The sequence below is a fragment of the Camelus dromedarius genome, chromosome 8 (assembly GCF_036321535.1).
Source record: "Camelus dromedarius isolate mCamDro1 chromosome 8, mCamDro1.pat, whole genome shotgun sequence".
Classification (NCBI taxonomy): Eukaryota; Metazoa; Chordata; class Mammalia; order Artiodactyla; family Camelidae; genus Camelus; species Camelus dromedarius.
In genome coordinates, this window is record NC_087443.1 from 45,607,015 (window position 1) to 45,633,825 (window position 26,811).

At 35.3% G+C, this 26,811-nt stretch overlaps 1 protein-coding gene across 1 annotated transcript in view; it reads left to right on the forward strand.

Annotated features, from left to right (window-relative positions):
• The window catches only part of PCDH15 (protocadherin related 15), a 1,333,392-nt gene that overhangs the window by 940,158 nt on the left and 366,423 nt on the right, over positions 1–26,811 (forward strand). The window contains exon 8 of the mRNA XM_064488173.1: positions 21,983–22,143. Within this exon, the coding sequence (XP_064344243.1) occupies positions 21,983–22,143 (161 nt within the window). The remainder of the gene's footprint in view (positions 1–21,982; positions 22,144–26,811) is intronic.

Sequence of the window (26,811 nt, forward strand, 5' to 3'; positions counted from 1 at the left end):
CTGTAAAGAGCTCCCACGTGCCTCTTGGCAGTCATTCCTCCTCACAAATTCCCCAAATGACCAGTGATCGGTTTTCTATTCCTATAGATTAATTCTGCATGGATTAGAATGTTTTATCAATGGATATTGAGTACTTTATATGGTTATTAGCCATTCGTACAACTTCCTTCATGAAATTTCTATTACATCTTTAGTCCATTTTAAAGATTTTCATATTATTTAGTTGTAGGAGACCTATCTATCTGTCTATCTATGTATATGATACAAGTTCTTTGTTGGATATGTGTTTTGCAAATATTTCCTCCCAGGATGTAGTTTATGTAGATATGTCTTTTGAAGAACAAAAAATTTTGACAGAAGTCTAATTTATCAGTTTTCTTTCATAGCCGTTGCTATGATGTCCTGCCTAAAAATTGCTATCTCATGCTGCAAAGATACTCTCCTCTGTTTTCCTATAAGTGCTTTGTAGTTTTGGCTTTTATGTCTAGGCCTTGACCCTTCTTACATTAATTCTTGTGTTTGGAAGAGGGACAGATTGAGGTTAAATTTTATTTTTCATATGGATACCCAGTTGTTCCAGCACCATTAGGTTAAAAGATTTTCCTTGCTCCACTGAATTCATTTGAAGTGTTTGTCAAAAAGCAACCGTAGGTCTATTTCTTAGCTCTATTTCAGGAATTGCCAAACTATGACTCATGGCCTATTTGTGTTTGACCCTCAGACTGATAACGGTTGATGCATATTTGCAATATTGTCAACTGAAAGGAAGCAGCAGCAACAGATATCCCATATGTGAGCCACAAAGCCTAAAATATTGGTATCTGTCCCTTCACAGACTAAGTTGGCCAGTCCTTGATCTAGTCTATTCTGCTGATTTATTCGTCTACTCCTTTGCCAAGCTCTATTTCTATTGCTTTATGGTACATACTAAAATCAGATAGTCTAAGGCCTTCACTTTTAATCTTCCTTTTCAAGATTGTTTTATCCATCCTACGTCATTTGCTTATCCATGTAAATTTTTGAATTGGTTCACTAATTTCTGTAAAAATCTTGCTTAGATTACAATTGAGATTTCATTGAATCTATAAACACGTGGCTTAAATCGCCATATCAACAATATTAAATGTTCCAGACCATGAACTTGGCATATCTCATTTATGTAAATATTCTTTACTTTATATCAGCAACATTTTGGAGTTTTCAGTATTGAGGTTCTAGCAGTCTTTTGTTAAATGTATTCCTAAGTATTATGTGGTTTTGGTGCCATTGGAAATGAAATTGTTTGTACTTTAACTTTTTTTCTATTTATAACCTTTTCTCATCTGATACTTTTTAATATTTACCTTGTGTCTTGAGACCATAATGAAATTACTTATAATTTCTAGTATAGACATACCTCAGAGATCATGCGGTTTTGGTTCCAAAACAGCACAATAAAGTGGAGGGAGCAGCCAAGATGGCGGAGTAGAAGGACACTCCTAGCTCACCTTCTCCCGCGAGACGTCCACGGACTCACCCAGTCACTCAGAACACCTGCTGAACTTTGACAGAACATCGTCTTCTTCAAAAGATAAAATTCATCACAAATCTGGTAGGAGAAAAAAAAAAATAAGAAAAAGGAAATTAGTGCTGGACCTGTCCCGAGGGGAGGACTAGCTCTCCTAGGCTGGGTCTCCCCCTCTCCAACGGAGAGGTCAGCGGGGATGGAGGGGGAACCTCTGAGGCTCGGATCTGTGCAGAGCAGCCCTTGACCGACAGAACTAAGTGAAACAGGCACAAAGGGTCCCTGCGACCCCCAGCTCTAGGTGCTAACCCGCGGGTGTGGGACAGGACCGGCTGCTGGAGCCGGGCGGAGGACTGGGGCCGACTGCACAGAGGCCAGCTCAGAGGACTGGAGGGTGCTGTGTGCCGTGGCTGGGAGGGGATACAGAACAGAACAGCCTGGGTCCCCCATAAAATAAAATTTAAAAAAAGAAAGAAAGAAAGAAAGCGCCCCTGCTGGTGCGTGCTGGGGGGTGGGGCGCCGTAGCCTCTGTCTCCACAGACTCGTAGCACCGTTGCTGGCGTGTTCTCGGGAGAAGAGAGGCGGGGCTTCGCCACAGCCACCATATTCTCCTATGTGAGGCTCCCAGGCTGAGGTGGGATCGAGACCTGAATCCTTACCCAGGGGCTCCGCAGCCTCATAAGCAGGACTGAGATTTGTTTACAGCCCCAGGCAGAGGGGAACCTTCTGCCTTGGTGCCTCTGTAAACTCGGGCCTCTAACATAAACAAGGAGCTGAGTTCTGCTACACAGCAGGGGTGAGCGCTGGTGCTGCCGTTTTCTGTGAGCCCGCCTACTGTTTGCTGGGAGCAGCACTGACCCAATGGCGTGACCCCCGACCCCCCCCCCCCCCCCCCCGCCTCTGGAATGAGGGAGCACAGTTAGCACGGCAGGGCAAGTGCAGGAGCCACGTTTGGCGCTGGAAATGGCAGTGACCTAGCGGCGTGACCCTCGGGCCTCTGGAACGAGTGCGGGGTGAGTACAGGGGTGGTGTTTGGCGCTGGAAGTAGCACTGACGCAGTGGCACGAGGCCTGGGCCTCTGAGGCAAGTGAGTGGAGTTTGCGCAGTGGGGTGAGTGCAGGGGCAGCATTTGGCGCTGAAAACGGCACTGACCCAGTGGCACGGAGGCGTGGGCCTCTGAGGCAAATGAGTGAGTTCGCGCAGTGGGGTGAGTGCAGGGGCGGTGTTTGGCGCTGGGAGAGGCACACCCAACAGTGTGCCAGGAACCAGGTGTGTGACCCAGAAATCAGTGTAACTGCACTGGTAACCCTGAGGGCAGAGAACCTGGGGGACACCAGGGCAGTGCACTGACATTCCCGCAGCTAAAGCAGGGACAAGGGCAGAGTCAACAAGGAGGACTTAAAGCACTCCAACCCAGCCTACTATGCACCGCAGCTCAGAAACGGGTCTGGGAGCCTCTATTCCCAAAAGGGGAACAGACCCGGCCCCTGTCAGGGCTGTGACAACCACAGAACAAAAAGAGGCCCCATTTAATAGCCAGGGCAGGCTCTGGTCACCACAGCAGTGGCCACACCCCCAACCAAAGGGATAACAGCCAACATACCCGGAAGAAAGGCCTGGCAACCATCCTTTACTAAAAACAGATCTTGTGACAAAATTATTAGGGCGCACAGTCTACACAGGAGCACATTCTTTTTTTGTTGTTTTAATTTTATTAAAATTTTTTTCTGTTATTTTGTTCATGTAATTTTTAACACTTTTCTTTTTAATTTTTTAAATTAAAAATTTGTTTTTTTATTTGAAAATTTTTCTTTCTCTTTAAATGTTTTTAAAATTCAAAAAATTTAATTTTTTTTGTTTTGTTTTCTTTTTTGGGTTTTTTTTTTTTTTTAGTTTTATTTCCATATCCTCTTTAAAAAAAATCCCTTCAAGACCATAGTAGATAACTGATACTCCATAATCCATAGTGCCAGAAGGACATAAGTAAAATGAAGAAGCAGAGGAACCACTCCCAATTAAAAGAACAGGAGAAATCCCCTGAAAGAACAATCAGTGAAATAGACCTTGATAGTCTACTAGATCATGACTTTAAAAGGAGAGTGATCAAAGCACTGAAGGAACTAAGAGACTATGAATAGAGACAGAGAATACTTTAAAAAGGAAATTGAAACTATAAAGAGGAGCCAATTAAAAACAGAAAACTCAATGACAGAGATAAGAGCTGAGCTAAAGGCTTTCAAAAGCAGACTAGACAATGCAGAGGAACAGATAAGTGACTTAGAAGACAGGATAAAAGAAGTCACTCAATCAGAATAGCAAACAGAAAAGCAAATAAAAACTAATGAAAGCAATGTCAGAGACCTATAGGATAATATAAAGCATGCCAATTTATGCATAATAGGGGTCCCAGAAGGAGGAAAAGAGCAAAGGGGATTGAAAAGGTATTTGAAGAAATCATGACTGAAAACTTCCCAAACCTAAAGAAGGAAAAAAATATCCAAGTACAGGAAACAAAGAAGGTCCCCAACAAGAAGAACCCAAATAAATGTATGTGTATTATAATCAAGGTGGGCAAGGTTGAAGATAAAGAAATGATTCTAAAGGCAGCAAGAGATGTACTTGGCACTTTGAAATTTTATATAAATGTTAAAATTAACTCTTCAGTCTTTTCAAAATTTATGGGATATTTATAGGTACTGTATTGAATTTATTAATTAATTCTAGGGGATTTTAATGTCTTTAAAATACTCAGTTTTCCAATCCATTAATATGGCATAGCTCTCCATTTTTTTTAGATTTCTTTAATTTCTCTTATCCATGTTTTATTATCATTATTATTATTATTTTATTTAGAAGAATTGATTTTTTTTGTTATTCATCCTAGGTATTTGGTGTTTTTGGTGCTATTATGAATGGCATCAGTGTTAGCATTCAATTCTTCTCTTTGTTGCCAGAATAAGGAATTATTTTTAATGAGGCTACTTAATACCTGTATTTATAATTCTTGTTGAAACACTGAAAATACAATTAATCTTCAATGATTATCTTCCTGAATATACAACTTCCTTGTTTTTCTTGCCACAAATCTCTCATTTCCCTCTAAAGTTAAGACACAATGTTTTCTTGTAAGGTGATTTTCAAGTCATTATTCTGTAATTCTGCAACACTGACACAGGAAAAACTTCAAGGGAAATGACCATCTAGAGTTCAACTTATTTTTAGACAAAGTAAGTCTTTAGCATAGAATAAAGGTGAAAGGAATCTATAAAAACATTTCCAAGAATCAAAGGCACTTTAATATTTTCCTTCTATTTTTCACTATTGTGGCTGAGTGCATTTAGCTTCTTAATTGTCAGTTGTTTCAGATAGATACGTCTTGTGCTGAAAATAATCTAATGCTTTTAAGTACCAAATTCTCATTAATGGCAGTTCCCTGTGTATGGCCGTTACATTCACTAAAACTATGAAAATACATAATCTCTACAGAAACAGGTGAAGGATTTTAATTCACTCTCATTTGTGCAGAACATATTCTCTCTCGGTTACACTCTCATTTTTTTTTATTTTTGTTGATTTTTTGGCTGGCAAATATCTGGAAGAAATATGGATTTAAATTCAATTTTCTTTGTTTGTTTTCATGTGGTCTTTGTCATGGGAATAATACTCTGGAGATGAATAAATTTTTTTTATTAATTTTCACTCTGTGAGAATAGCAAATTATATTAGATTTGTACTGCAGCCATATTGACAGAATTGGAAGAATACGTGTTATTTGGAATATTAATGTCTGATGCATATTCATAGCCTAATTGTATATTGACCCAAATTTGATTTTAACCAGGGATGACTTATGTAGCCATCTTTTATGATACATATGACATGATGGAAATATATGCACCTTGAAACTATGAATTGATAGTAAATTTGTAGTGAAATAATTAGGGGTTAGAATGATTAAATAAAAAAGATGGCAGATGGGTCTTTATCCATTTTGTTGTTGTTAGTGGAATAGAAATGTATGTCCACCTTTATAATTTTCATCTTAAAGCTATTTGGTGAAATCAGGGTCCATGCTACCTAGTCGATTGGAGAATAACTGACTTTTACTGTCATTACACTTATTCCTTCCTTTAGATTTTCTTGCTAATCTTTTTCTTTAATCAGACAAATATTTTAGCTTTTATTCTGAAATACATTAAACATGTAGGAATTGTGAGGTTAATGGAAATCAACTTTATTATTTCCCTTATGAATTTCACTTTTGTAGATCTAATTCTTCCTTGTTGCCTTGGATTGTGGATTTTGACACCTTTGCTCTCTCCTTGCCATAGTCTCTGCTTATTCTGCCTGCTTCTTAAGTAGTGTTTTTTACCTATTCAGGTTTGACTCTGTGAGAGGCAGGAGAGGTAAAGAGGAAGAAAGGGTCTTTCGACTATACTATCCTGAGCTGATTTGGGCTACTTCTGAGCACCATTTTGGTAGATTTTTTGCAAACTCCAAACTTTGGCTAGCCCTTACTGGCAGTTCCCTGATCAGGCTGGTGCCCTCTCCATTTGGTTGCTGACTTTTACTGTTGTTATGGATATGGCTGTACAAGCCAGCATCTTAATACTGAGATCTCCTTACTCCTCTGGCGGCTCTCTTGAGCAGGACCTCGGATCGTTTCATCCACACTCTTTTGCGCCACTCACATCTGTACTCATTTTAGGCTCATCTGGTTGGATCACAGAGTTACCTCCCAGCTGCAGCCCTTAATCTCTTGCAAAAGCCCTTTATCTAGATCCTCACCCTACCCCTTTAAAATTGCCAACCATGAATAAGACACCAGTTAACTAATTTCTCTAAGCTCCAGTAAAATCAGTTCTTCTCAGAGGTCTCCTTGAACCCCTTCTCATTAGATTTATGAAGAAATGCAAACAGTCTGATGCCTCGCTCTTGGTAGGTTGGACCCTGCTCCCACCCCCACCACATTAATATCATTTTCCTGTCAAATCCTCAAGTTTCTTAGTTCTCAGAGCTTCCGGCATTTGCTCTTTTAACCCCATTAAGTAGGTGAGAGGTTTAGCATTACACATTGATTTTCAGGAACTTTCCACATCCTACAAAAGTTGTCAGATATTGTATTCCCTGTGGCAGTAAGAGAGTAGGTGGCAGTTTTGCTTGAATCAGTTATTTTTTTATGTTCTTTCACGTATGTGTTGGGAAGTTATATTTAACTATGTAAACATAATTTTATTTTGAAGAAAATGCCTTCCCTCAAAGAGAGTTGCCCAGAAAAATTGGAAAGGAAAAAATTATATGCCAAATACATATGACAAAATAATTTGCAGTCTAAAATAAATCACTAGCAGTTTTTGTTTTTTGTTTTTTGTTTTTTTAAGAAAACTGAAGGCATTTACTGTGGCAGAAGTCCACACTATTAAGGATAAAATTCTACAGTTTAGATAATGCTTTTGAAGTAGTTGTTTAAATTATTTGAATGTTAAAAACTGTGTACTTAAAACACAAAATTGTCTATTTATTTTGGCATTATCTATTCTAATTCTATCCTGTGATTAACTCACAATGCAACTCAGGCGTCTAATTTTTTGACTATCTAGGCTACCAGACTTGGCTTTCCAACTAATAAAAAATGAAATAGCAACAAGTAAAATAATGTGCATTTTAAACACAAGAGAATTTTTTTTGCTTTTTTTTTCGGGTTGCATAAGAAGTATAAGTTTCTCTGGGAGAAAGAATCATTTACTTGGGGTGAAAATTCATGTGTATCTTCTTATTAGTTGGAATTTGAAGATATAGTCATCTAAGTGCTCTTGAGCTTTTCTAAAAATACCTTGTTCAAAAGGATTTTATCATTGCCCAGTTTATACCTAAATTGCAACATATTGACTATCTTTCTTGGCAAAATGATATTGTACACAGAACTGTAGGTAGGGAAATTCTAGTCAGTGTTCCTGAGCATCCTTGGTGATAATTTTTGATTGATGAAAGTTTATATTGAGATTCAGAGGTGTATAATTTTTGGTTTATATAACAACTTCAAAAGGATAGTATAAATCATTTACAGAATTATTTTCTTTAATATTATTTCTATGTTGAGGTTATAATGAAAAAAGGAACAAAACAAAATTAAAAATCATAAGCACTTTTATTTCAAGAATACATTTAAAAATTAAGTTTGATTAATTTCTCTGTGGAATGTGGTTAAAATGGAGTCAAAATAAAACAACTTATGTGGGAATAGTTTACTTTAAAAATCTCACTATCTAATTTCTGGCTAAGACAAAAATTATTTTTAGAAAAGCAATGAACAGTACATTTTTAGTAACAGCAAAAACTCGTTTATGACCAACTTAGATATTAAGTCAGATTGATTTAGTAAAACCTGACTCAGCTGAGTATTTGAAATAGAAGGGGCAGCAGACCATTAAACAAGTAACCATGAAACTGCCCTTAACTTTTAAGAACCTAGGGGAATTTGTACAATGACTTTCAAACAGATTAACTTAATTTTAAAAGGTCTAAAATCTTTGAAATAATGCCTAAAAGTTCTATCTGGCAGAAATATCTTCAGGCCAGTCTACAAAGGATTTTTATTCTAGGAGCATTATATCCAATGTATTTAGAAAAAAAATTGCCAATGTAAAAATTATGAATTTTTATATCTTTGATATTCAGTGCCTGATTTGATGCATATAATGTTTGTAGAAATGTGTATTTGAATTTTATTTTATTTTGTGATCATTTTGCCATTTTTGTAATGTAAAAATGGATTCCAAAATGGAACTCAATTCCAAAACAATACTTGACTAAGTTTCTGCTGAAGAAAAATTGCCCTGTACAGAGTTAAATAGGCAAGAAAGAGTATTCAAAACTGTTACAACAGGGAGAGAAATTGAACTCAACTCTTTTGAAACAAAAGAGGTTTTGTTTTTTTTTTAATACTCTGGGGTAAAATAGTGGGAACATGCTGAAGAAAGTCAGTGGGAAGGTATTCCATGTGATTAGGTCACTATATTTGCTAATTGGGAATTAGGTTCCTGTCTTCCCACGGAGACCAAGAGAAGGGGCATTGTCTTTCTTGATGATTACATTTCAAAAGGATGGCTACTAGGTCCATGAGAAAGAATTTCCTGGGTTATAAAACTGGCTAGAGGCTAGGGGAAAATTGACATGTGAAAGAGGTGAAGAAAGAAAGAACAATGAAAAGGTTTCTAAAGAAAATACTAATTGAAAAAGGGAGGTGAAGTACCTAGAGTCAAGAAGAAACTTGCCTACAGTTTACTCAACCTGGGGGAATGGGAATATTAAAGATATCTTGATCAGTGCGGCTTTTCCCTTGTTATTCAGGAGAAATCACTGAGGAATGCAAAGATACACACAATATTGCAGAATAAAACTACTTAAAAATACATAAAAATAATGGGGTAAAAGAAAATAGTGCATAAGTTCTCTAACTTTCATTTCTGTGGACATTTTCCACTATGGGAATATCTGAAAAGAACATATTAGGAAAGAGGCTTGTCGTATTCATACTTGCATTCAAATTCTTTTAGTTAAAATCACATTTTGAACTCTGAACATTCCCCCTTCTCAGTCTAAATATCCCTTAAGGCTTACATTTTATAAGGATATATGAAGAAAAAATACTTCAAGATACAGCTCTGCTTTTTTCCCACTTTGTATTTGTACATTAATTTCTGGAATTTAAAAAGTGGCTTTCCCCCACATATTTCATGTCAACTTCTAGTAGGGAAACTAATTTCAAAAATTAAAATCAACGGCACCAAAAGAACAGTGCTAAAAAGAGAATGAAATGTGAATTCTGTGTTAATACTATTGCTATCTCTCAGGAGCAAAACACTATGGGTTCAGTAAGAACCAGTTTTCAAATAACTCCTCTCAACACACACACACACACACACACACACACACACACACACACACACACACACACACATTCATGTAATCCATCTACAGTCATAGATTGAGCATTTATAAGCTGAAAGATACTAGATAACCTTAAGGGACTTAATAAATCATATCCCAAGCATAATTAATGCATTGAAAGTAGGGTGTTCATATATTATTAAAAGATAGAAAATATATAAGGCAATATATTTTGTGTATCCATATCTTCAAACATAGATATGTGTGTTAGTCATTAAAAAGTTAGCAGTTTTTTTCTTTTATTTATGTGTAATCTAAGAAGTCCACATTTCATGTAATATAATATATAGTAATATCATAAAAGAATGTTAAGATGAATGGAATTTAAGGCAGTAATTCTGTGTCTTAACACCAGTCTTAGTTTCTACACAGGCTAAAATTAAGGTGGAATTACTATGTATTTTAAAATTTTCTTTATAGTCTATTCATTTGTTATCATTGTGTGCTACAACTAGGTTTTATTGACAAGTTATATTATTCTAGGTTCTAGACTTACTTACCCATATTTTTATTGCCTTTTTAATCCCTATTTCTCTTCTCTACCTACTTCTTCCTCCCTCCTTCCCTCTCTTCTTTCTTTCCTTCCTTCCTCCCTCCCTTCCTTCCTTTACTTTTTCCCATTCTAGAACATGAGAACATGCATTAAGCCATACTGTACCAGTGTAATACTAGGTAATATGAGTAATACAAAAACATTTTAGAACAGCCCTTCCCATCAAAATTGTACAACCTGGAAATTGAAATGACATGCCTATTAATAGCTTTAGGTTTGTATGTAATAAGAGCATTAAGAATTGTATTGATGGATTATTTATGTTTTCAGAGAAGTGAGAGAGTGCTTTATACTGAAAATATGAGGCAAATCTTGATGAAGAAAGGGGCACTTGTGTGGATCACAAATGGTGAATATTGTTCCAAGATCTTGAGATAAGAAAATACAGATTATGTTTTAAAAATGATAGAAGACACTCCAGTTTCTTTTTTAAAGTCTGTGAAGAGAAGCTTATGTGAAAGAAATAAAACTTGCAAAACAGACTGATGGTGAGGGGTATGAGTGATAGCTTTTTCTATAGTCTTGTTTCCTAGAATTCACCTCCAAATACATTATTCTTCTATGTTCCATTTTGTTCAGTCCTTACTGTTACACTACTTTTCATTAAGTTTTCTGAGTCTCTCACTCTGCAAATGATGTGTTAAGTGCTAACAACTTGATAGTATATCCTGGCAATATACCTGGATTTTACAAGAAATATTCCTGAGAGGCCTCTTGCTCCTTCACCTTCTGTGACAGCCCACACTCTGTCTTTGGAGTGTGTATCTTTTTTTACTTTAAACTGAACACCCAACCGCACACCTCTTGGCCTTTCTCTTGCCTTCAGAGACAGCCTATACTCTGTCTAGGGAGTGTACATTTTTATAAGTAAATCTACTTTTACTCAACAACAACAACAACAACAAAAAGGAAGGAAGGAAGGAAGAAAGAAAGAGAAAGAAAGATAGATTCCTGAGAAAGAAAATTTAATTACACAGTCATTCAAATGATAAGCATTTCAGTAACTTTGTAAGTTGACTACTTTTACTTAGAAAATTGTCCTGACTTCATCGTTCTAGTGTAATTAGATTTTGCTCACAATTTGCATGTAGTGAGGCTGATTTTATATAGATTTTAAATATGTAGACTAAACCAGGCTTGCAGAGTGCCTGAATTTAAATTCAAATGGAAATGAGCCAAACATTTTGAATTATTAATTGAAATGCTCTCAGAACTTAAAACGTATATTAATAATTTCAATCACACATTGATAATATATGATGCACTTGTCTTAGCTGTACTCTGGCTGGATTAGAAGCTTTCTCATTTTACAACAATGCAAAATTTTGATAGACATCTCATTACATTTTTATAAAGACATAGGAACAAGAGAAATGACTCAGTATGCTGTCAATTTGGGGAACATGAGATTACAGAACTAGAGAAGAGTAATGTTTTTATAAAGTTGTTAAGTTCCTACAGAAAAACAGATACCTTCATGTTCACCTACTGTTATTTCCTTCTTTGCACAGTAAGATACCATTTGTGTCTCGTCAAAGCTTTTCAGGTAACAGTCAGATTAGCAGCATACCCATGAATATTTACTGTTATGGTGGGGAAGCCAGAATACCATTCATGTCTTTTCATGATTTTCTCAACCACATCATTATCCATGCTGACATTCACAGCTCATAATACTTCTTCGTAATGAAAAGAAGTTTAGATTTCTTCATTTGTCAGCATTCTCTCTCTCTCTCTTTCCATATGCATTTGCCTCTGTGTGTATGTGTGTTTGTATATATGTCAGCTGTGACACATATATCCTCATAATGTGCTATACTTAAAACACTCGATGTTCAGGTATAAGTTTAAGGCTTAGATGGAAGGAATTTAGTACTGTTAATATTAGAGTTTTTCATTACTGGATGTTATTTAGCTTGAAGATGAAGGAGAAGAGGTTGAAAAATGGAATGGGATGGAGTAGAAGTCATAGGGCTCAGAGTTGTAGTGATGATCTCTGAGATTGTAATGAGAGCAGTGACATTCATCCAGACCTGAAATATAAAACAGAGACAGGAAGTGAGGAAAATACATAGAATTCAAGAGTACTAGAGGAGTGATTATCATTGACTATCTTCAAAGCAAATGAGAGAAACACTTACCATATACTCAACATCGGTTACATAAGCATCTACTTCTTTGCTATATTGGAATCATTGTTCCAGCAAACTCTGCTTAGCCTGAGAATAAGGAACATAAATTATATGTAATGTGAGTAGTCTTGAGTAACATCTTTTACTTAATATTCCTGAATCCTGTGTGTTCCTCCAATTAATATAGCTAATAAACAAGTAGCAGCATAGCTTAGTATGTACTTCTCTTCTTCATCTGATGTCTTAGATGGGATGGTTGTCCTCATCTAATTACTAGTGGACATATAGCATTAAATAAATGAACTTTCAAATAAAATTAGTTGAATATACTCACAATTAGACAACCTTTAGCTTAATTCACATTACAAAAGTTACTAGTTTTAAGATTATTTTGTAAATCTTAAAATATTTCCTTGGGAGCATACAGGTACACATACGCCTAAGTTGCACTGAGAGTGTGGTGGAAGGATACAGAAGTATCACATGGAATAACCTAGCCCCAGGAATGAATAACACAAACTGCAGTCTCAAATACTCTTAGATCCTCCTCTCTCAGCTACACTACTTAGTACTGTCGTACCTATACTATCACACCCTCCCATGCATATCAGCTTTTGTTCCCTTTCCTTTAAAATAAGTTTCTCCAAAAGGAAACCTGACTTCTACATTTAAATTGCAACCACATGAAAAGGAACAGATCTTTGTTTCTGGGACAAAAATTCACAATTTTAAGACCAAGCTCTCTGATGGCTAACCCTGTGGTAGACGCCCAGATGTGTTCGTGAATATTGGATCAAACTGTAAAAATGGCTGCTCCTTAACAACTAAAGGGATATGAGAGAGAAACATCACTCATTGTTAAATTTATCCTAGTGTTAAATTCTGCATTCCAAACAGAAAAAACTGGCTGTGCATGTAAATGTGTGAGTGTGTACTTGCACATTCGTTTTTCCCAAACCTCAGAGATAAGATTTTTTTCCTTCATAGCTGGCTCTCTTTTTGTTTTGTACACACACACACCCATACACACACATACATGTACACACATACACGTGCCTTCTGATAGACATGAGCAATAATTTCTCTTTAGTCTGAACCTAGAAATAAAAATGTTGAGTCACGGAGAGATGATAAGTTTTACTGTTTCTTGGTGCAAATAGAGCTCATAGGGGAAGGCATTTCTAACAGAGACCTCTGGACATATACAAGATACATATTGTTACCCTAAATAATAATTCTTAGAGCAGGTGAAGAAAATTAAGTGACATTGACACATAAAGTATTTGAGAAGCTCTTTTAATTGCTTTGTACTTATTATAGCTTTGCTTTTTGAAAAGGCTGAGAACATATCTGGGGCCACAGCCCCAAGAGCAGCAAAAAAAACAAGAGGAAGCAATGCATTTGCCTGATTGTATTCATGTATTTATATCACAGTTGTTCTTCTGGATACTTCTTATTTTTTAAAATATTATATAATAGCATAAATGAAGATGGAGATACAAGGAGAAAATAAAGATGAAGCTAAAATATAGAAGTACATGAGGCTAAAAAATGCACGTTGTGATAAAACAGTCACCCCTCAGTGATGAGATATGTTTCTATGAGTAAGTTTTCTGATAGCTAGTCAAAAAATATGTATTTTCAGCCACAAATTTCAGTATGTCTATAAGTTTAATATAAATCTATTAAGAGAATTAGAGTTACTAATGGATAATGCAGAAGTTAATCTGGGGTGGGGGAAACTTGCTGGAGGAAATGAGAAAATATAAGTGATATGTTGTATATGGTCCATGAGGTCATTAAATAGAGTCGTTAGAAAAGGCTTCATTGAGAAAGTGATATTGGAGTACAAAGCAGAAGGTGGCAAAGGAGCAGGTCTTCTGTCTTTCTGGGAAAGGAGATTCTAGGTAGAAGACACAAGGCAACGGTACTGAGTTCACAGTGTGCTTGGTGTGTTGGAGAAATAGCTTGTAGGCTAGTGGCTAAAAGGACAAAATCAAGCCAGATATTTAGAATTATGTAAGGATTTGACTTTTATTTTCAAGGAAATTGGGAACCACTAGAGAGTTTTGAGCTGACTTATTTTTAGAAGGGTAACCGTCTGGCTATTGTGTTGAAAATGGGCTGAGGCAGAGCAAGATCTGAAACACGAAGATCATTTAGGACTTTATTGCAATACTCTAGCCAAGAGATAATGTTGGCACAGACCAAGTTGATAACAATAAAGGTAGTGAAGAAAAGAGGTCAGCTCTGGATATATTCTGTATGTAATAGTATTTTCTCAAAACTTGGATGTGGGACATGAGAAATGGTGAGTCTACAATAACTAAAAAAATTCTTCCTGGAAAAATTGTTAAGATGGAGTTTCCTGTATCTGATGTGAGAAAAACAACATGAGGAACAAGCATAGAAGTATGTGGGAAGATTCAGGGCTCATTTTGATCAGATCTCAGTTTGGTTTGCTTATTGGATGTATGAGTGGAGATGTGGAGGATGCAGTTAGAATGTGTGTTTTTGGTCCAGAAAGAGGGAAAAGAGATCAGGACTGGAGATTTAAATCTGGAAGTCATGAGTCAAGAGTGTAAATGGGACTGAATAAGACAATCAAAGAAAAAAAAGAAGATATACAAAGAATAAAGTCATGGCAACAGGGATGAATGAGCAGGGGAGGGAAGGAGGGAGCAAACAAGGATTTAGAAGTAAGTCAGAAGAGTACAGTGTTCTGAAAGTTAAGTGAAAAGAGGTACAGAGAGGAGAGCAATTAACCATGTGAAATGTTGCTGGTGAATTAAGTAAGTTGAAGTAAGAGACTTGACTACTGAATTTAAGAACATGGAGGCTCTTTGTAACCTATACAAGAAGTTCTTGCTTTTTTACAACATAGATCTTTTGGCTTTAGGGCTGCATTAGCTTTCTATTGCTGCATAACAATATTGAAATAAACAGTGTTTTACAACAACCCACATTTACCATTTCATAGTTTCTTTGGGCCAGGAGTCCATGCACATCATAGCCAGATCCTCTACTTATGGTCTCATAAGATTGTAATCAAGGTGTTGTCAGAGCTACAGTCTTAGCTAAGACTTGACTAGGGAAGCATCTGCTTCCAAGACCACCTAGGCTTGGTGAAGTCCCCTTCCTTGTGGTTGTAGGACTGAAGTCTCCTGTGTCTGGTTGCCTGCCACCTGACTACCCTCGTTCCTAAATGCTGCCATTAGTTCCTTGCCACGAGGTCCTCCCAACATGTCTAATGGCTTTGCCAAAGCCAACAAGGGAAAGAGAGAGAAAGAAACTCCTCAAGATAGTTGCTAGAATCTCACGTAATGTAACCACATAATGTACATGTAAATATAACTTCCCATTACCTTTGCCATATTCTTCTGGTTAGAAGCAAGTCACGGGTCCCACCCACACTTAGGGGAAGGGAATCACATAAAACCAAGAGACAGACATCTTTGGGGCAGGGTAGCTTAAGAGTCTGCCTGCCATGGGGCCATTTCAGCTTCTCAATGCTCAGGCTCCAGCTTCTTTGTTCAGAATTTTTCTCTCTGCCATGGTGGAAAGGAGGTACCATGGTTGTCCCAAGGGACTCTAGGTTAGTATGTTCACTTCTTAAACTGATACCCCAAGTCTGACCTGAAGTTTTATTGTGCTATCCTTAATGTCAATGATCTATTCTCTTTTATGAAATGTTAACTATAAGGTCAGAAACTATATCTATATCTATACTTATAGCTATAATTTGGGAAAATTATTTCTAGGGTCAGGTTGTTGCTAATTACATTGTACTGTTCTCTTATATCTTACTTTAGAGTTGTTTCCATTTTAACCCTTTAAATTTTGCTGAAAAATTATAGGGCATGAAATTCCAAATAATAAATTTACACATCAGCAGGATTTTTGTGTGAGTTTTCCATGAACTCCAAACAAAATTAATGAGGTTTTTATAATTTTATGTTTAAATTTAAGTGTTTGTATAATTCCAAGGTGATAGCAAGATGTAAAGAAAGGAGATCTAAACTGTAAAGTAGTAAACTTGGGTTTTGGTCTCAGATATGTGTTTGTTACACCACCTTGATCAGATTATTTCAGTGCTTGGGATAGGGAAATTTGGTGATACCAGAGGATTGGCTTCATCTTCTGTGTGTGTGTGTGTGTGTGTATGTATGATGTATATATATATATGATACATATGTGAGATTATAGGTTCTCTTCTAGTTCTAAAATTCTATGATCCTATTTTTAGTTAATAAATGACACAAAAACAAAATAAACATGTCTTCTATATGAAATGCATAATATATATACATTTTTAATACTTTATTTACACCAGAATACAAATACTAGCAATCGTCTTAATGTCAAGGTAATTAGATCAATTTCTAAGAGAAAAGCTCAGAACAGAAGGGAAAAAAACCCTTTATTCTTAAAGTTTTGTACTTGTATGTCTGTGTAATACTTGGCATATCACCTATTATACGTCATTAAGTAAAATATAAGTAAATAAAAGATATTATTACTTAACATGAATGAAGTACACTTGGACAAAGCTGCCCATTTTGTAATGGTTTGTTCTTTTGAGGTAAATAAAATATAAATTGTAAAGACTAACTTAGTTTTGCAAAGCAGTGTGCTTTTAATTTTTGCAAACTTTAATCACTGTTGACTCGATTGTTATAATTTTCCATCTTTAGCAAATATTGCATGTGGTTAATATACCCCTAACATTCAAACACATTCCAGTAAAGATTGGTATTTTCTTTGTGAAGTTGCTTGACACACGTATTTCCTTCTCTGTAAGATTTTACCAAGTAGTTATCTAGATATGATATGAACAGATGCTTAGCTGAAAATATATAGTTTATAATATAATTATAAAGCAAGAAATGTGAAAAATCAAATTGGAAAAAATACTTCCAGGAATGTCCAGGAAAGTTCTGACAAGAGGATTTGAGCGTGAGAAGAGTTATGTTTAACCTGATAATCTTGGAATCCAGATTTTACTCAATAAACAGCTGTACAATGGCCATGCTTACTATTTAACCTCACTGAAAAACTACTTATTAGCTACAATTTCACTTTTTAAAAATTTTGTTTTAATTAAATACTGTACATTTTGTAGCTTTGTTTATGTTTTCATTTCCATGCAAGAAAAGGCAGTGGCTGCTTCTAGTGATATCATATAGGTAAACATTTTTCCAGTTGACTTAAATTGGGGAAAGATTGTTGCAAGAGATTTTATGCAATTCATACTGATTATACACCTTTGCATAATTAATTGTTTTACAGCAACAAGTAGTGGGTTCTGTGCACAGAGTGATTTTCTTATTTTAATGTTTGGAATGAACCCAAACAGTCAATTACTCTCTCTCCCTGGAGAACTTACTCTTTCAGCTTCAATGAATTAGGTTAATTAGAAAGGCAATGGACCCCTCTCCCCATTGCCACCTCCACAGCATTTTTAGAGAGTAACTCACTTGTGTTTAAGTTGCCTATTTAAAGAAGCAAATAAAATTTTCAGGAACATGAAATATCCATTATGATTCTTCCTTCCTTCCTTCCTTCCTTCCTTCCTTCCTTCCTTCCTTCCTCCCTTCCTTCCTTCCTTCCTTCCTTCCTACCTCCTTTCCTTCCTTCCTCCCTTCCTTCCTCTCTTTTTTTCTCTCTCTCTTTCTTTCTTATCTATCTATCTACCTACCTACACCTAGTTCGTATAATATGCGTGCACGTGTATGTGTGTGGTGCGTTTAGTCCCTAAGAGAACCAAACATGTGCTGAGGATGAGTACAAAGTGTTCAGTCTAAAGATTGCTATTAGCATGAATTTGTTGAATAAGATCCTTTCCTTGTTATCAAATCTAACTTTAGTTTCTATGAGAAAAATCAAAATTGTCTGAAGTTAGAAAGTGTAAAGAGTGGGTCACTGCCTAGTGATAGCAGGCCTGGATGGCTGGCCTATCCATCCCTGGGTGGCTTGCCACTGGAGACAGGGGTTATCTTTACAGTTTTATTTAGAGCAAGCATTCTCTCCCTACCGTCTAACTTCCTAGAGTCAATATTTTGGATTCAACTCCTTTGAGTCCATATTAATTCTTCAGACTACTTGCCACACCTACCCCAGCTTTGTGACATGAACAGTAGACTTGGTTTGTAAAAACTTCTGGAACATAAAATAAGTCATTTTGCTTTAGCTTCAAATGCTTTCCGTTCTAAAATGATGTTAATCACATTAACAACAATAACCATAATTGACAAATTTCAAGTCCTAATTCTGTACCAGGGGATACAGTCAGTACTTGACATGCATTATCTCATTTAATCATCAGAACAACCCAACAGGCTCTTGTTTGATGCAAATTATCTTATACACATTGGTAAGAAGGGGAATGAAGTTAGGATGAGGCAATGTTACTGATTTTGCAAGTTATATTACAGTATATTTATATTATAAAATAGCCTGTGCAAGTTTTTTGCATAGTGAAAAATAAATAGCTGTGTAAGAGGATCTTAAGGAACAAGGCTGAAAGTCTACTGCGGCACCTTTATTTAATCAAGCAGAGTCTACATTAGTGGTTATGATTGACAGTATGTTAACCAGAGAAGCTGTGGGTACAGATAAAGGAGCTGTGAAGTTATTTTTCTGAGTTAAAACAAGAGATTAATGAAGAAAGCTGAATGCTGGATTAGGTTTCCAATCCTGATGAAAAAAGTCTGTATTTAGCAGTAATTGACTCTGAATACCTACTGCCTGAAGGAACAAGCATTAATCCCAATATTTAAGACTGTCAAAGATTGGCTGACTATGATGCTTAGAGAAATATCATTAAATATTTAAGTGTGCTAATATTTTTTATTGTGATTATGATCATTTTCATTTTTGTTAGTGCTTTGGGTACAAGAACACAAGTTTTTTTTTCAGGTGCATACATATGGTGTTATAATAAAAAAAATCTCTTCTATTGTGGTACTGATTTTTTATTTTGTAGAAGAGGGCAATTGAAGGTGAATGGAGTTAAGTAATCCATCCACATTCACATGGCTAGTAAATGGTGGATCCAGGACTGGATTCTAAGTCTGTCAATTCCAGGGACAGCTCTCTTCTCTCCTATGATATGAATATCACACTAAGTTTAGTTCCTTTTTCCCAATTGCAACCATTTTTTATTGTGAAGCAAGAAAATTTTCATGGGAGAGGAATCCCATCTTGGGTACCACCAATTCTGCAAGACTCTTCAGGGTTAACACTTGCTGATAATTTGACCTCTTTATTTTCATGGACTGTATCTCTTCACCTTTATTAATATGGCTTGTTCGGGTATACTTCCTGATAATAATAGAGCCACCCAGCTTTCTTACTAGTGTTGCATCGTGTATCCTATTATTGTATTTTTAATATAGCTGTGTCTTTAGCCTTAAAATGAAGTCAAGGATGGGAACGGATTTAAACATCACATGCAAGAGTTAAACAAAATCTTTTACCAGATACAGGGGAATCTTGTAAAACAAGAGGGGAGGCAAAGGGAACACACTCTCCCAATATACCCAGATGTTCTGCTGGGCAGATGCTTACCAGCATTCTCTCAGAACACCAGCTGCTCAGATCTGCAAACTCTTGGACCTGTGGGAAGATACGGTCCTGCTGCTCAAAGCTAACCTCAGGTGGGGTGGCACCTGTCCTGTGGGGAGAAGGTAGAGGGCAGAGTTGTCCAGGTAATCCAGAGTGAACATCTACATTCGTTTTTTTAAGAATTATGCCTTGGATCGTGTCTCCCTTCACTGTGTTCTCTTCTCCAAACTTTTGGTCTAAATTAGCATGGCATATGAAAATCTTGAGAAATTTTTGACAATGTGAATGGAGTAATCTAGTGAAAGAAAAGCAAAACTATTTTTCAGCACATAAGTGCTAGAAACACTTACTGATGATTTTCAGACATTGAAGAACACGGGTGAGGAGAGAGCAAAAAAAATATTTAGATCTTTTTTGTGAGAATTAAAAAAATCATTAAATAAAACAAAAGTCCAGATAACGGTATTTTAGTTTCATTGCCTTAATATTGGTTAAAATAACTATTACATCTCTCTCTGATTATAGTCCATTTGCATTATAAGGAGAGCTCATTGCTCCCTTCCCTGTGTGTACCTGTGTGGTGTATACTTAGAAAGACCTGCTGTTGCTGCCTTTAGGCATTACTGAGTCAAGGCATAAACGTTAAAGTTAGTTGACCTACTTTTTATACATTTCTTTATTTTTTCCTAATCAGAAAATCAAATCCTATTTAATTTCTTAATTACATATTGAAACACAGACCAAATAATGTTTCAGAAATTACTTGTGTGAAGTTTTTGTAAATGAGTGTGCACACAGGCCTTGAATATATTTGTAGATCAGAAAATGCTATCGTTGTCTGATTTGTACTTTTGGATGTATTATCTGTAAGTTATATATTTGCTAGTTCAGTAAAAAAAAAAGGATCAGTTTCACTCATATATTTACATATACGTGTAGTAGTAAGTGAAAAAGTAGAAGTAATTTGCCATTTAGAAAAGTATGTGTGTGAGTGTGTATATTTAAACATTTATTTAGACACATTGTTACAAAAGAAGAATGGTTCCTTTTAACATCCCTAGTGAGATAAAACTATTAGTAATAACATGATGAAGAAATATTATAGGTGATGATAATGATGATGATGATTATTAACTTGTTAAGAAAAGTCTTTTAAAGAGACTCCCCCTCCCACCCTTATTTTAACTATGCAATGATGTAGCATTTAGGTCAATTTTGTGCCTTAAGAAAATGCAACGGATACACTTTATATTATTTTTCAAGTTAGGTTCATATTTATAGATTATATATTCTAAATGCTATCCCAAGGCAATGAGTTCTCTAGACATACGCTATCTATTCTAATATCCTTAGGAGAGTATATTTTTATTTGCATTGCCACATCTCCTCTTTATGCCATAAGTTTAATAAAATGGATCAGCTAAAAATGATTGCCCTAAGCTATAGTGCATTATTGTTTGCCAAAGCAAGGATCGTTACAGTATGGGGGGAAAATGGGATTTGAATTGCATCAGTGATGTTTGCGTTCAACTTATAAAATGCATAGAATCTTTAACAGAATAAGATTAGAGGTGTACTATTTTTTCAACTCTTATTCAACAAGTTTCTACATATCAGCCCACTGGAAAAATAAGAAAGCAAGCATTGAAGTGTTGCATTAAAATAGTGTGTGTTCTAGTCGAGTACCCCAGAAATGTCTTAAAGAAGAATGGCTTCTATTGTATATCTGTGCACTAGTCTTGTCTTTCACATTAAGATTTATGTTTTATGGATTGGCTCTAAGATAAAAGAGAAAGAAGCAGTTCTCACCATGGGAGTCTCTGCTACTTCTTTCTCTCTTCCTTTTTCTTCCTTTTTCTTATTTTCAGGATATCTCTTTTCATTTCAGAAGTCTTACTGAGCGAATTGAAGTATCAGTTTCTGTTATTATAGGCTTTTCCTTTTGTTCAGGTTAAAATTCAGTGATAACTCCTGTGAGAAGTGATAGACAGAGAGGGGAATGGATTCATGTTGTTAAAGGCAAACAAGAAACAGATGGTGAAACTTACCAAGTGTTTGAATCTCCTCCTCCCCCTCATCTCCCAAAAATATCATTTATAAATAGCATAATGAAAGTATTTTTGAAACAGGACCTTCTCTGTATCACGCCACATACAAAGTTGAGTATTTTCTGCTTTGAAATGGATTTGCAAGCCAGCTGGAGTTTAAGCATATGATCTTTGTTAAAGAATGTGTACAAGTAGAATATATTTTTAAGTGACTTTCTTTGGTCTGCAGGTACGATTCTGGTGGATAACATGCTGATCAAGGGGACTGCCGGAGGACCAGACCCGACCATAGAGCTCTCTTTAAAGGACAATGTGGATTACTGGGTGTTGTTGGACCCTGTTAAACAGATGCTTTTCCTGAACAGCACGGGCAGAGTTCTGGACAGAGATGTTAGTATTATTTTTTCTTTGCCCCTCTTACAACTTTATTATAATTTACATCTTGCATGTGTTTGTTGATATATCAAGTTTTTGTTATATAATTTAAATTTATTGTCTGGGTTTATCAACAAAACCTTTTTTTTTTCTTTTTTTAACTCCTTGAAAGAAGAATAAGAAAGGAAGAGGGACCATCTGTGTCTGAGAGAACCATTGTATCTCTCTTCTAACATCCTGGAAGCTTGTCAGACTTCTGAATAAGGAGAGGGTAGAGTGCTCAGAATAAAGGGTTGGTAACCTTGGGAAAGGAGGATGAGCACAGCCTGATTCATGGCGAAGTTGGAGAGTACAGCTAGACTTTGCTTGAGGACAGGAAGTTTAGTTGAACCACTAACAGGAGTGTGTTCTTGCAAGCAGTAAGCGTTGTTTGAGGGATGAGTGTGTATATGCTTACAGAGCTTAAAAAAAAAAATTAAAAGACAGTGAGCACAACTTTCCTGGCAATGCCTCAGTCCAGTTGTTCTCAGATGGCATGACCTAAGTATTTTGTTATTAAGAACAGATAAATAACCAAAGTTGAATGTGTCCTTTCTGAAAAACTTGAAAAAACAAAAACAAAACTTGACTAGATTTAAGTAGTTCTCTAATGTAAATTTATTCTCACTTATTTGCATTCTGTCTTAAGTGCAAAGAAAAGTGTGTATGTGGGTGGGGGATAGGAGTGGGGGAGTATAACCAGTAATTGTTTAGAACTTAGGAAGACTCAAGGAGTACATCTAAACATGCCTGCTCTCTAATTTCTGGTTTATAAAATCCGAATGTCAGACTCTTAGCTTAGTGTACCTGAATCATCTCACTACACTGTTTGGGACTTATGACCCACTTTAAAGATGTTATGGAGTGGATGGTCCCTAATCTATTTCACATCTGAAATACAGAGTCTTTAAGAGCTTTGTGTGAGGTGGACAGTATTGGACACTCTCACCAGGATGGGCAGTCCTTGTACACCTGGGGAGGTCCATAATTTAGCTAACTGGGCAGTGGGGGCAGATGTGAAATGAGGACATCAGGAATGTGGTGTATGATGTTGAATGATTAGCAGGTATTGAACCATCGTTGCATCCCTGAAATGAATCCCACTTGATCATGATGTGGGATCCCATTGATCCTTCTAATGTATTGTTGAATTCAGTTTGAATATTTTTGCTGAAAATTTTTGATCTGTGTTCATCAGGAATATTGACCTGTAATTTTCTTTTTTTTATAGAGTCTGTCTGGTTTTGATATCAGGGTAAAGCTGGCCTCATTAGAATAAATTTTGAAGCATTCCCTCCTTTTCTATTTTTTGGAATAGTTTGAGAAGGATAGATATTAACTCTTTAAATATTTGGTAGAATTCCCTTGTGGAGACTTCTGGTCCTAGACTTTTGTTTTGGGGAGTTTTTTTTATTACTCATTTAATTTCATTACTAGTAATTTGTTCAGATTTTCTATTTCTTATTCAGTCTTGAAATATTGTATGTTTCTAAGAATTTATTTCTTTTAGGTTGTCTGATTTGGGGCATATATTTGTCTGTAGTATTCTCTTATGATTGTATTTCTGTGATATTGATTTTAACTTTTCCTCTTTTATTTCTAATTTTATTTATTTGGGCTCTCATTTTTTTTTTTTTTCCTTATGGGTCTGGCTAAAGATCAGTTTTCTTTATCCTTTCAAAAAAAAGCAGCTCTTAGTTTCATTAATATTCCTGTTGCTTTTTAGTTTCCCTTTTGTTTATTTCCACTCTGGTCTTTATTATTTTCTTTCTTCTACTAACTTTGAGTTTTCTTTTTTTCCTAATTCTTTTAGGTGTATAACTAAGTTATTTGGTATTTTTCTTGTTTATTTAGGAAAACCTGTGTCACTATAAATTTCCCTCTTAGAACTCTTTTTATTGTGTCCCATAGATTTTGGAAATTTGTATCTCTATTTTCATTCCTCTCAAGGTATTTTTTAAAAATCAGGTGTGTATGTGTATATATGTGTGTATATATATATATACACACACACATGTGTGTATATATATATATATATACACATATATATATATGTAAAAAATTATATTTTAATGGAAATACTGGGGATTGAACCTAGTTCCTAATGCATGCTGAGCACACACTCTACCACTCCTCTCATCAATGTATTTTTTTAAATTTCCTCTTTGAGTTCTTTGTTGACCCATTGTTTTTGTTTGTTTGTTTGGTTTTTAGTAGCATGTTGTTTAGTCTCTGCATGTTTGTGTTTTATGCAGTTTTCTTCCTATAATTGATTTCGAGTTTCATACCATTGTGGTGGGAAGTATACTTGATATGATTTCAGTCATCTCAAATTTGTGGTGACTTGTTTTATGGCTAGCATGTGATCTGTTATGGGCAATGTTTCATGCAGACTTGAAAAGAATGAAAAAAGACTTGAAAAGAAAACTCTGCTCCTTTTGGATGGAATGTTCTATTGATATCTGTTTAGTCCATGTGACATTTAAGGCCAATGTTTTCTTATTGGTTTTCTGTCTGGATGATCTATCCATTGATATAAGTGGGGTATTAAAGTCCTCTACTATTTTTGTTTTGCTGTCAATTTATCTCTTTATGCCTATTAACATTTGCTTTGTGTATTTAGGTGCTGCTCTGTTAGATGTATACATGTTTACTAATATTATATTTTCTTATTGGGTTGACCTCTTTATCATCATATAATACTCTTCCCTGTCTTGTTCTTTCTTAGTTTTAAAGTCTATTAATTTAATTGAAAATCTGTTGTCTCACTTGACCAATATTCTCTAATCACTATTGGCCATGCAATAATGGTGATAATATCAATAATTAAAATTGTAATAGAAAAAATACAGTTCTGGCACAATCCTGTTATACTTACCTCAAAACTCTAGGCAAACTTTTAAAAGCTTTGAATACTGAGAAACTGTGTGCGTGACAATCCCAACATCTTAACTTCTCTTCTTTTAGACCCTAAATTGGTAGATGGACAGAGAGCTTTGACTCTAACCCAGGCCAATATCCATTTAACTACTAAGTTTTTTACTTTTATATCACATCCACAGTATGTCTTGCATTTGTATCCATCAGACTAACTCCAGTACAAGCCCCCTTAGAGCTCATTTGACTTTGGAACAATCTCCTAGTAATTCTCTTTACTGTATTTCATGATTCAACCTGCTTTAGCTTCAGTGTTCCAAAGTACAATTCTGACCTTGTCAGTAGATGATTTTTACTTGCAAACTAGTTTCGCTGCATCTGGCTCTTGAGGTTTCCTAGATTCAAGCTGCAGCTTATCTGTCTCTTTTCCTTTTATTTAGAAACATAGAGACTCTAATCTAGAAAAAGTGAACTGAGTGCTACTCCCTCAGCATAATCTAATTTTTTCTTATCTTGCCTTCCCTGATACTCTTTTGAATCTATGCTTTGAAATTACTTTATCCATTGTCATCAGTTGAATGTTGTCTACTGCCAAGACATGTCTTAAATTTCTAATTTCTACATAAAATGTTCCCAATAGTAATACTGGTATGTAAATCCTACTCTAAACTTGAAAATCTTCAAAACTCTTTTTTGACTTGCATTATAGCTATTTATATTCCTCTCATATCAATTTTACAGGACTTGTTTAATACACAAGGACTATGTCATATTAATCCCAACCCACACTGAACTTTGCATATAGTAAGTACAATTAAATAAACTTAATGTCCTTGATAACTGATTGTGAAAAATCTACAACTTTCTAAATATTATATATTTCTATTCATATTTTAAAATTAATTATTTCTTCTTTAGGCATCTTCTGTAAACATACCATTTACTGTGAAAGTTTAATTTATGAAGGACATATAACTCTGGCCAGTCATTTCAATTAACTTTCTTTCATTATTTAGAAAGCATTTCTACAACAAATTGAGGTGTGTTTTTTTTTTTTAACTGTCTTACATTTTATTTTTGAAATAATAATGTGTATAGGAAGAAAAATCATGATAAAAACACCTTTCATTCCTGTAAGGAATGAATAAACTTTGCCTTTGCTTTATGAAAAATAATATCTATTCTTACTCAGGTTTGCTAAAAATTTATTTTCCCACTAAATTACTAAGCAATCCAAATAATGTGGTTTCTGGAAAAGACTCAGTTCCCCTTAGACTTTGGATGTATGATATGATCAACACTGTTCACATCAATAAATTCTATATAAAAACTTCATTTTGCATGTTGCATCTTCGGTGATTGAAAAACTTATAACAAAATTTTTTACTTTTGTCTTTTTTTCAAATTACAAAATTCGTACATATTTATTGGAAAAACTTATTCCCTTACTTTTTACTGTTAACCTATTTTTCAAAGATAACTTCCATCAACTGATGGTACATATCATTCCTGAAACTTATCTATGTATGTTAAAATGTGTTCAAACGTATACACCAACATATGAATACGCATTCAGAGTACTATGCTAAATATTTGTTTTTATTTTGGAAAATAGTTTACATGTATTGGGATATATGAATGGTAGTTGTCCTAAATAATTACCCCTAGACAATTTATGTATAGTTTTTTTTTTTTCTGTTTTGTTTTATGAATGAAGCAATTTAAGAGAATTGCAGAAAATAGAATTGTCATGACTTATTTTTGCCA